At 36.6% G+C, this 14,811-nt stretch overlaps 1 protein-coding gene across 6 annotated transcripts in view; it reads left to right on the top strand.

The window, feature by feature from the left end:
• The first annotated feature begins 1,204 nt into the window (after positions 1-1,204).
• Positions 1,205-14,811, top strand: part of ITPK4 (inositol 1,3,4-trisphosphate 5/6-kinase 4) — a 75,556-nt gene continuing 61,949 nt past the window's right edge. Inside the window, exons 1-5 of one of the 6 annotated variants that reach the window (XM_010279515.3) lie at positions 2,606-2,844; positions 2,965-3,036; positions 3,177-3,364; positions 6,051-6,086; positions 10,173-10,371. In XM_010279515.3, coding sequence (XP_010277817.1) covers positions 2,748-2,844; positions 2,965-3,036; positions 3,177-3,364; positions 6,051-6,086; positions 10,173-10,371 — 592 coding nt within the window. In that variant the 5' untranslated portion in view covers positions 2,606-2,747. Of the gene's footprint in view, positions 1,432-2,330; positions 2,486-2,520; positions 2,845-2,964; positions 3,037-3,176; positions 3,365-6,050; positions 6,087-10,172; positions 10,372-14,811 lie in introns of those variants that run through there. The other 5 variants (XM_019200233.2, XM_010279520.3, XM_088894426.1 and 2 more) reach the window with 5 other exon arrangements.

Below are 14,811 nucleotides of genomic sequence, written 5' to 3'. Positions count from 1 at the left end.
ATATTATTAGTTATTTGTGTTAAATGTTTAATTAACAATTACATAAATATATAATCAATCTACATATTATAGAGCATAAGACACAAATCATATGAAACTAGTATATTTTTTAATTATTAAATCATCTATTTTAGATTTTATTATTTTTACTTTATATATATATATTGCCAAAATAAGTTAAGTCAACTTTTTGGGAAGAGATCAAATGCCGGTTCAGTGCATATTTGCATTAGTTCAATTTTGCTTGTGTTTGGTAAGAATCCATTTATGTCTTGAAAATGACAAGAAGTGATGAAGTAAACAAATATGGATTTCAAGACATGTTTGTATAAAAAATCGGATATGGGTGATCTGATCCATCCGATCCAAAGATCTGAAATAGGGATATTCAATTCTAACAATATAGGATCGGACTTCAGATCGAATCATGATCCAATCCATTTGCACCCCTATCAAAGGGTTAAACATAGTGTATATCTGAGCATTTTGGTCTTCCACATCCACTCTGGCTGCGTTTTGGCATCCAAAGGATTTTCTCTTTGAGTCTAAGTAAAATTTTACACATCAACGGTTACTGAATTGGATTAAATTTGCAACTGGCTGAAAATATTTTATTTTATAAATATAATTAAAAAATCAATAAATAAAATAACTAACAAAAGTCACAAAACCTCACATTCCCATACCATATTGTACGAGCAACAGAAAACTGATATTCCAACCACTGACGGCAACACAAAGCCTCCAAAGATTTTAGCGGAGATTAGAGTGATTATTTGAAAAATAAGTAGTTATTGAGCAAGTGTTTAAAAATAAGTGATTATAAACAACATTCCACGAAAAAGCATTTATTTCAAACAGAGATGGAGATAGTATAGGTATTTTTAGTCCCTATTTGATCTCACTTATTTCAAGTATTTATTCAAATAAGTACTTAAAGTAGTGGAACCACGCAATTAGTGAAAAATAAACACTTATTCCTGTTTGGCAAATAAGTCAGGAATAAGTGCTTATTTTGAACAAGTACTTATTTGAAAGTAAACACTTAAAAAATAAACATGTTCAAGGTGGCTTTTTTAAGCACTTATTGAACAAGTGCTTATTTGAAAATTTTGAGATGGTCCAATCCTCAAAATATTTTCGTAATGCCCACACTAGCCCCGGTGAATGGAGAAAACCCTTGTATTCTCCATTCGCATAGTTTGAATAGGGCAGCGGCAGCAAGACCTTGGAGGGGTGACCGATGACAAGTTTAATGGTTGGAAACCGACCGGTAGGCGGTCATTTTCCATTTTTCTATCACTTCCATTGCTTCGAAAACCAATTTTGGTCTTTTTGGGGGTTTTCTAACTGATTGGACTGTGTGTTGTGGTTGTCCAAATCTGAGATCTACAACCGAAATCTCATCGGAATCTTGCCCGGCGACTGGAGGTAAGAACTCTAACCCATAAAACTTTGATTGTTTCATCTCCTTTTCCATTAAAATATACCACCGGCCGGCAACCAAAAATCGATTTCTTCTTTTGATTTTTCATTAATATACACCGAAGTTTAGTGCAATATTGTTTGTGTTTTTTGGTATATTTTGTTTGCGTGAATAAGCAGATTTTTTTTTTATGTTCGTTTTGGTTGAGTATTACCAATAATAGGCCATTATCGAATTTTTTGTTATTTTTTTACATATTCCGAATTTTTATTTGATTTTTGGAATATTAATGTGACTATTTGACATTTTTTTTTTAATTCTCATTGCAAACTTGTGGTGTGCTTCCATATTATTTTCTGCTTGCATAATACATATTTTTATTTTGGGATAATATGCAAATATTGATTTTCTAATTATTACTTATTATATGAAAATAATTAATTGTGTATTGGTGAAAATATTCATTATTAATAGTAATAGTAATAGTAGTTTTATTGTTGTATTATTGTCATGTGTGGGTCTACATGGCACTCCATGTAGGTTACATGTGAATCCTAATGTGTCACAAAGCAATTATGTGGCAAGTTTCTTTGAAACATATAATACACTATGTGAAAACCAATATTTATACGAGTGTCTATAAAATAGGGGTTAAAAATGTCATTTTCACAAAATTAAATACTTGAATACTGGAGTGGCTCGCCAAACATCCTCACTTTAATAAAAACTTATAAGTGGTTTAGAAAACGGGGTTATAGTGCAATGTGCAATAAGCACTTTTCATAAACCACTTGTTCATTAAATAGGGCCTTAAAATGATATGGCCTGCCAATACAGGTCATAAAGGAAATAAGCCCAAAATCTGAAATTCTATAAGCACTTATTCGGCTTATTTCCCCAGCCCAAACAATTGCTTATTGGTGTAGTTCCGGCCCAAAATAATTGCTATTATGCACTAATTTTAAGCACTCTCGATGAATTGTTACGGCAAGTTGTGAAGGTCAACAGAATTGTAACTGTGAATTGGCCCGCGTTCTCGTCTTCTCTTCTTGAACGCCGGTAAGAGAATCATTTTCTGCATTCTTGTTAATTGCTGTCAAACGGCATTCTCCTCTTTATATCTGTGAAAAGGAAATATGGACACAGTATTTACAAGGATTGCCAGGTCTATGTTATCAAATATGATGGTGATTGGTGACGACGGTGAATAGAATTTGATCCACTGTCTCTGGAAAAGTAATTATACGATTGGTCCTTGTTTTCCACCTTCTTTGTGCGCAACCTGAATGCCAAGGGAAACCTGCTCGGCATTCGGGTTGGGATGCCTGGTCTGCATTTGGGTTTCTATATTGTGATGGTGCAAATATGGTTGGAAAACATGTTCTGCATTAAGCTTCTTCCCATTGGTGGAAATCATGGTTCGGATCACTGCTAATCTATCCACTCTTGCTTATCTATACAGTACCAATCAAACATTGTTTTCACTTAAGAGATATTTGCTTTCTAAAACTTTAATCACTGTCGTTGTTCTGTTGCAGTTTGGTCTGAGAACTCCAAACTTTGGATTTTTATTTTATTTTTGGTTGTCGTTGACGACCAGGGAGAATACGGTCTGTGAGGATGAGGGTTTTATTCTCTTATTTAATTATTTTTTTATTTACAAAGCATTAAGCCTGTAACGCACCGGATTCGGAGTGATATTCGAATAATTTTCCTTTGTACTGTAATTGATACTTTAACTGTTTAACAGCACAGCGCTTGTTAACTCTTAACTCGGGGGCGAACAACAGACAATCGAAGGAGAACAGAATGGCTGCCGTACGAGGAGTTCTCCTGGATGAGTATGTTCTCGTCCGTGAAGACGGCAATGGAAATATTTCCCTCCAATCTGGAGCAGAGGGTCTGCTTCGTAGACTGCAGTATTCCAAGCTTCGTACGGTATGATCGAGTGTCTTATTTTTCTTCTCTATCTCTGATCTCTTAGTGGGTAGACAAGCAAGGGGTTCTTGTTTATTACTGTCTTCCGGGGTTGTCTTTGGTCGATGATATTCTTAATTCCCTTCGGAGTGCATGCGGATTTATTTATTTTCATTAGTGGATTCAATGCAATTAAGAGATTTGATTTGTTTTTTTTTTTTTCATTAATGGATTCCATGCAATTGAGTTAATGGGTATTCTTATTTTCTCTTCGAAATGCTTGTGCATGTGATTGTTTATATTCATTTTGTCCATGGCAAAAATGGTGGGAATTATTGTGGGAGGAAAAGGTAAATAACAGAAATTGCATCTAATTTGGTGGTTTTCTTATGACACAACGATTCTTTTTATATTCATGTGAGGAAATAAATATCATTTAGTTGTCTATGAGGGGTCTTTGTTTCCACCCCAAAAGTAGGGGCTTACTAAATCTGTTGGTTTTGTTTTTTCATTTTTGCATGAACATTCGTATGATAGTTGATAAAGTAGTGTCTCTTGTTTTCGAGGTTTGACAATTACGGGTAGATGTCTAGATTATTATATATAAATACATAACAGATAAACTAAGATGTTTTTTCCATGAGTACTGTATGATGATAGAGAAAAATCAAACTGAAGGGAAATTTGATAAGTAGTAATGTTAGGCTGACCATGCTTTATGTGGAAGAAGATTTGGCAATCAAGACAAATCAACTATAGACATGGCACAACTGAGATCAGTATGTTGAGATGCAAGATGAGAAGACTATGGTAAAAATAGAAAAAGGTTAGTTGAAGAGAAGTTAGAAATAGGCCCCATATATGAACAGGAGTGATTTACTGCAAGTTGCTAGCTCTGGAAGGACAAGGGGAGTTTAAGGAGTTGATTGATATTTAGATAGATGTTTTGAATTTCTAATAGTTTTATAAGTTTCAGATGTTTGATGTCAATTTGACAAGTGTGCATGTCACAGCATTTTCTTGACAGGTTTGCACTTCATCTGCTAATCTCCTGCAATTATATGTCTAGTGTATGGGATAGATTCTTGTCTTTGACAGCAGGTGGTCTACCCCAGGGATATAGAGCTGTTGTTTCAAAAGGAATTCTTCAACCCCAACACAAAGAGGGGCAAAATCTTGTGGAAATGTGCTAGGGGCCTAGGGTGGCCACATTGTGGTCCCTTTGGGAGGAGAGAAACATCAGAATCTTTAGTGACAAGAGAAGACCCAAGAAGGAAGTCATAGAAACTATCCAATGGACAGTTGTAAATTGGGCAAAACATATTATACTCTTTGACCCATTTACAAAGGATGATATTCTAAGGGGCTTGCAGCAGGTGGCAGATTCTTCTACCTCTAAATCAGTCATTTTAAGGAACGAATCTCCACCATCAGCATACCAATGGAAGCTAAACTTTGATGGTTGTAGCATTAGAAACCCAGGACCTGCAGGAATTGGTGGGGCTACAAGAAATATGATCGAGGATTTCATTGCTAATTTCTTGCCTTTTTGGGACCAATAGGAACTACAGATTCTACGACAACAGAATTGAAAACCTTACTTTTATTTTTTTGATAGATAAAAGAAAATTTTCATTAATAAAAGGAAAAAGTACAAGAGAAAGGTGACAAGCTATGACCCACGAGAAAACACCAACACCAACTGAACTACAACAAGATCTATCAAAAAAAAAAAAAAAGTGAACTACAACAAGCATCCATAAAAAAACAAAAAGAACTCCAAACTACAACTGAAACACCGAACTCCCATAAGCCTCCAACCTCCAACACCACTCCCAAACCACGGACAACTGCCCGACTCTGCCAAAACAATACAAAATACAGAATACAGATTTCATCACTATCCTCCCCCTCGAGCATCTCCTCCTGCCCCTTATCAGCCTTGTCCCAGACCGCTCTCGAAAGGCTTACTTCAAGGGCTACAAATTTCTGAAGGGATGAGTCTGGGCAGCACTGTAGTGGAAGGAGATTCAAGGAATATAATAGGCTGGTTAAAGAAGGAGACACAAGACACATGGCCACAAAGACATACTTTGAGGGAGGCTAAACAATTAGCTAGAAAACTGGGTGTGGCTTGGATCTAGACTAATAGATCAACAAACAGTGTGGCTGTTCACTTGCAAAACAAGGAGTCAGTAGGGATGATTTGTATTGGGGGAGTAATTTTATGATATTGGTTTGAGTTAGGTAGCTGAGCATAGCCTAAATCTTGTAATTACTCTGCATAAACCATTTTTAAATCAACAGATATACTTTTACTGTTGCCTATAAAAAACAAGTAACTTAATGGAGCATTGGTTCCATTTTTCTAATATATTTTTCCATGAAAAGAAAGCCACAAACATGTACAGTTTTTTTTCCATTTTAGTTTGTTGATATGTTTTTTTCATAACCAATGATACAATACTAAGGGAAAAAATAGTAAAGCTAAATCGCAATTGGAAAGATTTCGTGTTCCATTAAAAGCTCAATAATATTAGTTGTTTTCTTTTGTGGTATTTTAACCCCTAGATCTCTGCCATAAGTGGTCAAGTGACTGTAGAAATTTAATCATTTTTGGTGGTTCTATCACACTTTTTACACAGCTTGGAAGCATAGCAGTAAAGGGGAGTTTCTATTTGACCTATGTAATGTCTGTTTATTGCAGGGAATTTCTTATGGAAAGGGTGTCTCAGACCAAAAGGTGGTTTTGTTCCCAATGTTTATGCTCTTGCATTTCATTTACTATTTCTATTTTTAAATTGTTTATATTTCATATGCTTATGGGCTGTTCATCAATAAGAAAGCTTAGCTTTCAATTCCAGTGCTTCTAACATTTTACTGAAGTAGAAATTTCATTTTCCATATAACCATATCTGATGCCTCAAATGTTAACTAAAACCTAGTCAGATTTTTGGAATGAGTATATTGATACTATTATCTGTTTCATAATTGGTGCCATATCTTGCATCTTAGGGAAGATATTTACTAGTTTGTGATGATATTGAAGTCACATATGATCCTTTGCCACTTTCGTTGATGATTTTTCTAGATTCACTTAGTTATACTTGATTACTTGATGAAAGATAGATCGGAGTTATTTTCTGTTTTTAAATCATTTTTCATGGAAATAGAAACCTAGTTTGGCCTTACTATTTGTGCTTTCCAATCTAATAATGCCAAAGAATATATGTCTTCTTCTCTTTCCGATTTCTTTGATGAGCATGATATTTGACATCTAACATCCTGTGTTCATACACCACAACAAATTTCCTTTTTGAAGATCAATAGAAAAGAAAATTTATTAAGAAAAGAGGGAAGAGTTTGAATAGGTGATAAGGCGTCACCTCCAAAGTACCGATACACCCGATATACACGAATAGGGTGAAGGTGTCTAGAAACAAGGTAGGCAGTACTTGACCTCACAAGTGTAGCAGTGCTAGCATTGGAAGAAGCAAACCGGTGAAGCTTTTCATACTCCTCAGGTGAGATAGAGATTGTATCTTTATCCTTACCAACATTAAAAGCAAGAGCATCTTTAGTCACACTAAGATTCCCAAAATCATCTTCCACCATAGCATGATTAGCCCAAGAAGATGGAGGGCCATAAAGATCATAACAAAAGTTGACTATGTGACCTTCTCGTCCACAACGTGAGCACTCATGAGCTGAACTACGACCACCACCACTACGACCACTACCACCTCTTGCACCTTCTACCTCTCTACTACCTTTGTGTCCACCCTTTGGGCCCACAGCCAAAACCCTTCACGCTACTTCCGCATCTACCAGTAAAACCTCCTCTGGAAGCTACCATGGCTGATCCCTCTGAATGTGGAGCATGATCACTATGTGGAGTTGAGTCTCTCCTTATGTGAGAGAAAACCTCGGACAATGATGGAAGATCATTGCTACCTAAGGGCCTGTTCGTTTGCTCTGAAGTTTGACATCTGAAAGTGCAATAATTACATTAAAAGGTATTGGTATTGATAAACTTTTCTTTCTTTTGAACTCTGAATGCAGAGAATGTTCTGAATTTTGAATTCTAAAAATTATCAAATATCCATTTTGACCTCATATATGAGAGTTTTTGTTTATCTTTTTGGGGGTATCATTGGAAAACAAAAAGTTGTATGATTGCATTTTAAGAGATAAGATATAAGATGAAATGAACAACCGTTTTTCTCTTAAAGTTAAAAGATTCCTCTTAAGAGATAAGAGTTAAGAGGAAATGAACATGCCTTAAGATTTGGGCCCACATTGGTTCAAATTCAGACCTCAACCTAGATAAAAACCTTGCAACATCTAGATGTTCTCTTTGGCCTTGTTGTGTCTTCAAATTAGTGGATATGGGTTGATAAACATTAAGTTCATTCCTTATGCTTTTTAAAGAAGCATAGTATTCTTAAACACTTTTATCCCCATGTTGAAGAGAAAAATAGTCCTGGTATAACTGATAAATTCTTGTTACATTGTCTTGTTCGGAATTCAGCTACTTGGCATGGTCCCGAATCTCCTTGTTTGTGTCTAGAAACATGAGATTCACACTAATATGATCCTCTATACTGTTCCAAAGAGAAGTCATAATTTGGGCATTCTCTTGTACCCATTCATTGTACCCTTATGATTCTCCATACTGTTCCAAAGAGAAGTCATAATTTGGGCATTCTCTTGTACCTATTCATTGTACCTTTCTGGTCCACTTTTCAGTGGCCCTCCTTGATGTACTTCAACTTACCTCTTGCAATGAGAGATACCTCAATTGACTTGGCCCGTGGGATATAATTAGTATCATTAAGGTTTTTTTGATACATCATTAGTACCATTAAGTTTCACTGTATTTAATTGAGAAGTCATGAGATCTAATTCCACAACTACTATAGGTTCAGTGTTACTACTTGATAAAGCCGTGAGTATGAGAAGAAATCACTGGTGTATCACTTAGGTCAACTATCAAACAGCTGGTATATACCTACTATAGCACACTTTTTCTTAGAAAAAACACCAAGAATCACCCCACTTTTACTTTAGAAACACTAGGGAAGCGTCACACACTTACTACAAGATGTCACCAAACCACAAACCACCAAAAAAATCACCACACATTGAGGAGCATTACCACACAAATTGAGACATCACAAGGCTGTCCTCGTTGAACTGCCGAGTAGAGGGTCCTTGGAAAAGCTCCAACAACTCACACAACACTGCAACGAGGTATTGAAGCCTCTTTTCCAAGGGGGCCATCAGTCCTCTTGAGTCCTTTTCTCTTCCAATAAAGAGTAGAGAATGTTCTCTATTCCTAGGGCACAAAAAGGAGAGATGTGAACAGTGACAGTCGCCCTTAGAGCTCTAATACCATGTTCCAACTTCATCAATAAAGAGAAGTGAAAGAAAAAGAGAAAAAGAAGCAAGGGAAAGAAGTAGCAGAGAGATAGAAAAGAAGGGAGACAAGCAAGGAGAAGTCGAATTAACTCTCCTCACTGTTGACCGAGCTTGTATTAACATTTTACTGATTGCTGAAATGACAACAATGCCCCTAGATAAGTTACAGCAGATATAAGAGATTAAAGTAACAAGGGAACAGATAAGTATGCCCCTGTCACTAATTCTAACAATTCTAACATCTTTTTCCCTCACTTTTTTTTCTCTCTTTCTATTTACTGTTCTGACCATATAACAGTCCTGTTTACAAGATCCTCTAACATTCAACCTTAGTTTTGGTTCAACACTTCAATTTTGACTTTTTGTTGGATTATCCTTTTGAAGTTGACAGTTATTTCTTTTAGTTTTTTAAAACATTTTGTTTTGATGAGTAACTTTAGAATTTTATTGATTTAAATGAAAGAATATTGTATATACAATATGCCATGCACCCCAAACATAGGCTACTAGTTACTACCTATTCCTTTCCAAAAGACTGTGTATTACAATCCGCTCAAAATAACTTTGCCTGTTTACCTCTTCTTTGGCCAATCAATGAGCCAAACAATTTTCTAATCTCCTTACCTAAAGAAAGTTGACTCCATTCCCCTCTGTTTTATGCCCCAATCGTTTCACATGCCTTGTACAGTTAGAGCCTATAAAGTGCAGTTAAAATCTTAAATAAAGAAAAGAATTATTTTACCTGCCACATCCACCATATATGTATTTATCATACAAAGTTTACCACTTGTGCCCTATAACATAACCATAAGAGGATGTATTCAAGTTTCACTTCAATGAGAATAACCTACATAAAATGGCTCCTTAACCTACATATGATGCAAATATTCTGAAAAAGGCATTTTAAGAGGTTAAACAACCCGATAAAGTCTTCTTCTACTTGAGGATTGGTCCTTCTGGTCTAGGTATGTTCTTGTCTTTTTTCTCTGTTGCTGTTTTCTAATATAAGTATTCTTGGCTCTATTACCTATAAAAAAAGATGCAAACTGAACTAAACAATTAAAATAATTTATAGATAAATATATTAAATTTATAAAGTTACAATCATGATCTTAGTCTAAGAATCTTAGTTTTGCAGTTGTTATCACAGACTGCAGAACAAGATCCTTCTAGTGTTATGTTATGTAGGTGGCATTATGGGAGCTGCTATTTCTTCTTTCAAGAATTAGGATCTGTCTCATTTTCTTAACAGAGTCTGGCATCTGTAATTATGCATGCCATTTTTGTGGTTTGCCACTACCTAATAACCATACATATGGCGATTCTTTACCTTTATTTACAAATTGAAAAGGAAGGAGAAATTATTCACCTACATTTAGTTATTAACACTTTTATCTGCTTGTTGTAGGGGACCTTTGTCAAAAAGATGGCAACACTATACTCAATGGATTGCTTCTTGCTGGATGTATCTTGCGTGGATGATTCTCTTAATGAGATCTTGCTAGCTTGGGGTGATGATGGAGGGAGTTTTCTTTACGTAACTTGTAGCAAGGATGATGACCTCTTTCTTAAACTGAGCAATCATGGCTGGGTGACTGTTTTTAAATGTGAGCACTCAATATTCAAGTTATGAAATTGAAGGTTTATGCCCAGTCTTAAGTAAATTTATACAAGGAACTGCCATTTGCTTTGATATGGGAGATTTATTGGCCCAAATCTCAACCTCACCAGCAAAACCTAGATTGGTAACTTGAGACTCCCAGGTTAGGTTTAGGGCCAACTGAAGCCCATCCCCCTCATTAATTAAAATTTACAAGAATTCCCCCTCCCCCTCAATAAAAAAACAGCTAAACCCGATGGAGCATAGCAACTGCTATCTCCCCCAATACAAATTTTTACAATTCAGCCCAAAAAGCTTGGTTTCTATTGACTCCTTGCTTAGCTAGCATACCAGCCATTCCATTTGTCATTCCTATTAACCCATTGAACCTTGATTTGTAGATTCCTAGTCAACCACTTGAGCTTCTTCATCAGATTTCTGTATGCCCAAATAACTTGTCCCCATCCAGTAACCAACTTATTACCACATTTGAATCACCTTCTATAATTAGATTAGACACATCCATTTCCACAGGCTTCTACACTCCAAACATAGCCGCCATAATTTCAGCTCTTATTGAATCCCCATTACCAATTGGACCTGAAAACATTGCAACTAAATTTCCCTCATTTCTGAAAAGACCCCTATTTTGGAAAGCCTTGTATTTCCAAGACTGCTGCCATCACAGTTCAATTTTAGGAAGCCCCTGCTCAGTCCTGTTCATGCACAGATCTCCCTCCTCTTTTTTGAAGATGACCTACTACTGCGGCCCAATTTCTTATGTAATCCATAGATAATGGTAAAAACAGCTCCAGAGTTTTTAGCCAGGAAGCTGTCCTATAAGTGACACATTCAAAGATTTCTTATTATTTTCTTGTCATCGGATATTCTGTCATAAATTTTTCTCCCATAAAGTCTGCAACACTGCTTCCCTTGCACATCTCCACATAATTCTTCCCCTTCCTTTTGGCCATCCACACAAGTAGGAGTATTACATTTGCACTCGAAAAGAGAAAAGAGCCTTTCCCAAATACTAAGAGCAATACATGAGATTAGTAAGTGTAAGCAAGACTTTCTTTTTTTTTTTTAATAATAAAGGAAAAGATTTCATGAAAAGAAAAAAACATTACAAACTGGTCAGGTGTTAAGGAAACACCTGGAAACATCACGAGATAGGGGGAAAAACAGAACAAATCCAAAATACAAAACTATAATCCCAACACTTCCCTGGGCCTGTCCCCATCATCTTCTCTTTTGGACTTGTGTGAATTCAGGCCACACCAAAACCAGTCTGAGACAGCTAGTGAGCTAGGGTAAACAAGACTGACTGTTTTCAGTTAGATAGAAGAAAAGAAGAAGAGAGAAGAGGAAAAAAAAGAAGAAAGAATTGAGAGGGCCAAAAGTTCTGGCTGGAGGCATCGGATTTTGTTTATATAGACTAGGGTGACCGTACAAAATAAAAGAGGGGAAAAAGTCATAAATGCTCTTATGATGTATAGTACATATTACATCACTCCCCCTCAAGTTGGGGCGTAGATGTCAATCATCCCTAACTTGTCACAAAGATCATAATGCCACAATGAGTTTAATCCCTTAGTAAAAACATCTAGAAGTTGTTCCTCAGAGCTAATGTAAGGAGTGAGCGCTTCTACCTTCTCAATTTTCTCCCTACTAAAATGCTTGTCAACCTCAATGTGCTTGGTTCTATCATGGAGAACTAGATTGGTTGCAATGTTGATAGTGGCTTTATTGTTACAATAGAGTGACATAAGATCATCAAAGTGAAAGCCCAATTCATCCAATAGGTTCTTAATCCATAGCAATTCAGGAACTTCATGTGACATGGCCCTGTATTTTGCCTCTACACTTGATCTCACCAACGCACTTTGCTTCTTGCTTCTCCAAGTCACAAGGTTTCCTCCTACAAAGGTATAGTATCCGTTGGTGGATTTCCTGCCATCTATTGATCTGATCCAATTAGTGTCAATCTACACCTCTACCCTCATATGTCCATGCTTCTTAAAGAGAAGGCCTGTCCCTGGGAATTTCTTTAACTATATGAGAACCCTATTTGCTACCTCTAGGTGTGCTGCCTTGGGTGCATGTATGAACTGATTGAGGACACTCATGGCATATGCAATGAAGATACCCTGTTGGTATTGCCCACAAGTCCTTGGTATAGCCTTGGATCTTTCAAGGGCTCACATTACAGTCCCCAAGTTTGTGATTGACATTTATAAGTGTGTCAGCAGGTTTAGCTCCTAGCTTTCCTATATCCTTTAGAAGATCTAGGGTGTACTTCCTTTGGGAAATGAAGATACCCTGTCGAGAATGGGCAACTTCAATTCCAAGGAAGTAGCATAGAGGTCCTAGATCCTTCACTTCAATTTGTGTAACCAAGAACTTCTTCAACCCTTGAACCTTTGAAACCTTGTCTCCAGTGATAACAATGTCATCTACATAGACAATTAAGGCTATTGTTTTTCCTTATTCCTTCTTTATAAAGAGCGTGTGATAGTTTGCCACTCTTTGTAAACAACAACCTTAATTGTCAATGTGGATGACATCGTTATCACTAGAGACAAGGTCTCAGAGGTTCAAAGGTTAAAAATATCTTTACAAAGAGTATGTGATAGGCCTACTAAACTGAGCCCTTGGAGACTATATTAGGCCATATAAAGATTTTTTTTCCAATTTGCAGACTTTATGTTCACTGCCCTTAGCACAAAATCTAGGAGGTTGAATCATGTATACTTCCTCCTCCAAATCACCATTCAGGAAGGCATTTTTATGTTTAGTTAATGAAGTTCCTAGTCAAGGTTTGCAGCTAAAGAGAGAAGAACCCGGATAGAATTCATTTTTGCAACCAAAGCAAAAGTCTTAGCATAATCAACCCCATACACTTGTGTAATCCCTTTTGCAACCATCCTAGCCTTGTATCTCTTTACAGTGCCATCTACTTTATGTTTCATAGTGAACACCCATTTGCACCCCATTGGCTCATTTCCCTAAGATCTACCAACTCCCACGTGCCATTTTTGTTAAGGCATTGATTTTTTCATTGCATTTGCCCACTTAGGAATAAGTAAAGTCTCTGCAACACTCTTAGGGAGGGGAACACTATCAATGGCAGAAAGAAAGGCACGAAATGACGATGAGATATTCTCATAGGACAAGAGATGAATCATGGGATGGTGTGTGGTGCATGATTTGACACCCTTTTTGTAGTAGGGAGGTTCACATCATAGCTTGAAGTGTCAATATCAATGGGTTCAGGGGTATCAACTGGAACAATGGTACTTGGGTGTGATGAGAGATTCAACCCCTAAGAGTTCGATGGCATTGGTGGCATAGTTTTTGGTGGCTTTGTGGTAGTTGAACTTTGTTGGCCTTGACTTTTGTAACATTGTCTTCGGAAGATACAAAATGGAGGAGGATCAGGAAGATGAGGTAATACAACTTGTGTCTGTTTTTGTTTCTCCTCAATTGGACTCTTCCCCTGAGGGGAAATAGGAAAATAGGGAACATTTTCAAAGAAAGAAACATACATAGAGACAAAATATTTTTTGGACACGAGGTCAAAGCAACAATAGGCTTTCTGAGAAAGAGGATAACCTAGGAAAATGCACACAATAGCTTTGGGGTTGGGTTTACCACGAGTAGGAAAGAGATCATGAACAAAATATTGACACCCAAAATCATACATAGGTATAGGAAACATTGGGGCCTTAGGGAAGAGGAGTTGATGAGGAGACCTATATTCCAGTAACCGAGATGGCGCCCTATTGATAACATAGGCAATAGTCAAAACATCCACCCAAAATCTTATTCATTTGTAATATCAGCCCTCGAGCAACTTCTAGAAGGTGGCGACTTTTTCTCTCTACAATCCCATTTTGTTGAGGGGTTCTGGCACATGTGCTCATGTGATGGGAGCAATAGGAAACAAAGAAATATGTGAGGTCATCGTGAACGTACTCTTTGGCATTGCAGGATTGGAAGATTTAAATCTCTATATGAAGTTGGGTGTAGACCATACGTTGAAAATCTATCACAAGTTTAGGGACTTCCCGTGAGTGCATAGGATAAACCCAAGTGTATCGAGAAAAGTCATCAATAAAGGAGATGATATTTTTGTAGCCATTCTCAGTTGGAATATTAACAGGTCCCCAAACATCAAAATACACAATATAAAAAGGAAACTCTGATATTTTATTATTTAAAGAAAATGAAGTTCTACAATGTTTACTCAGTTGACATACTTGGCATTGAAAATCACTGACTGACATATACTTAAACAAATCTGGAAACAAGTACTTCAACGACTTAAAAGACATATGACCTAAACAATGGTGCCACAAAAGAACTTGACTCTTACTAGACTGAATTAAATACTCCGAGACTACAAGACCAACTTTGTTCTCTAGCACATAGAGACCATCGACCA

Source organism: Nelumbo nucifera, chromosome 1 (genome assembly GCF_055504915.1).
Source record: "Nelumbo nucifera cultivar China Antique chromosome 1, China Antique-T2T, whole genome shotgun sequence".
Taxonomy (NCBI): Eukaryota; Viridiplantae; Streptophyta; class Magnoliopsida; order Proteales; family Nelumbonaceae; genus Nelumbo; species Nelumbo nucifera.
This window is presented reverse-complemented; position numbering and strand designations above follow the sequence as displayed.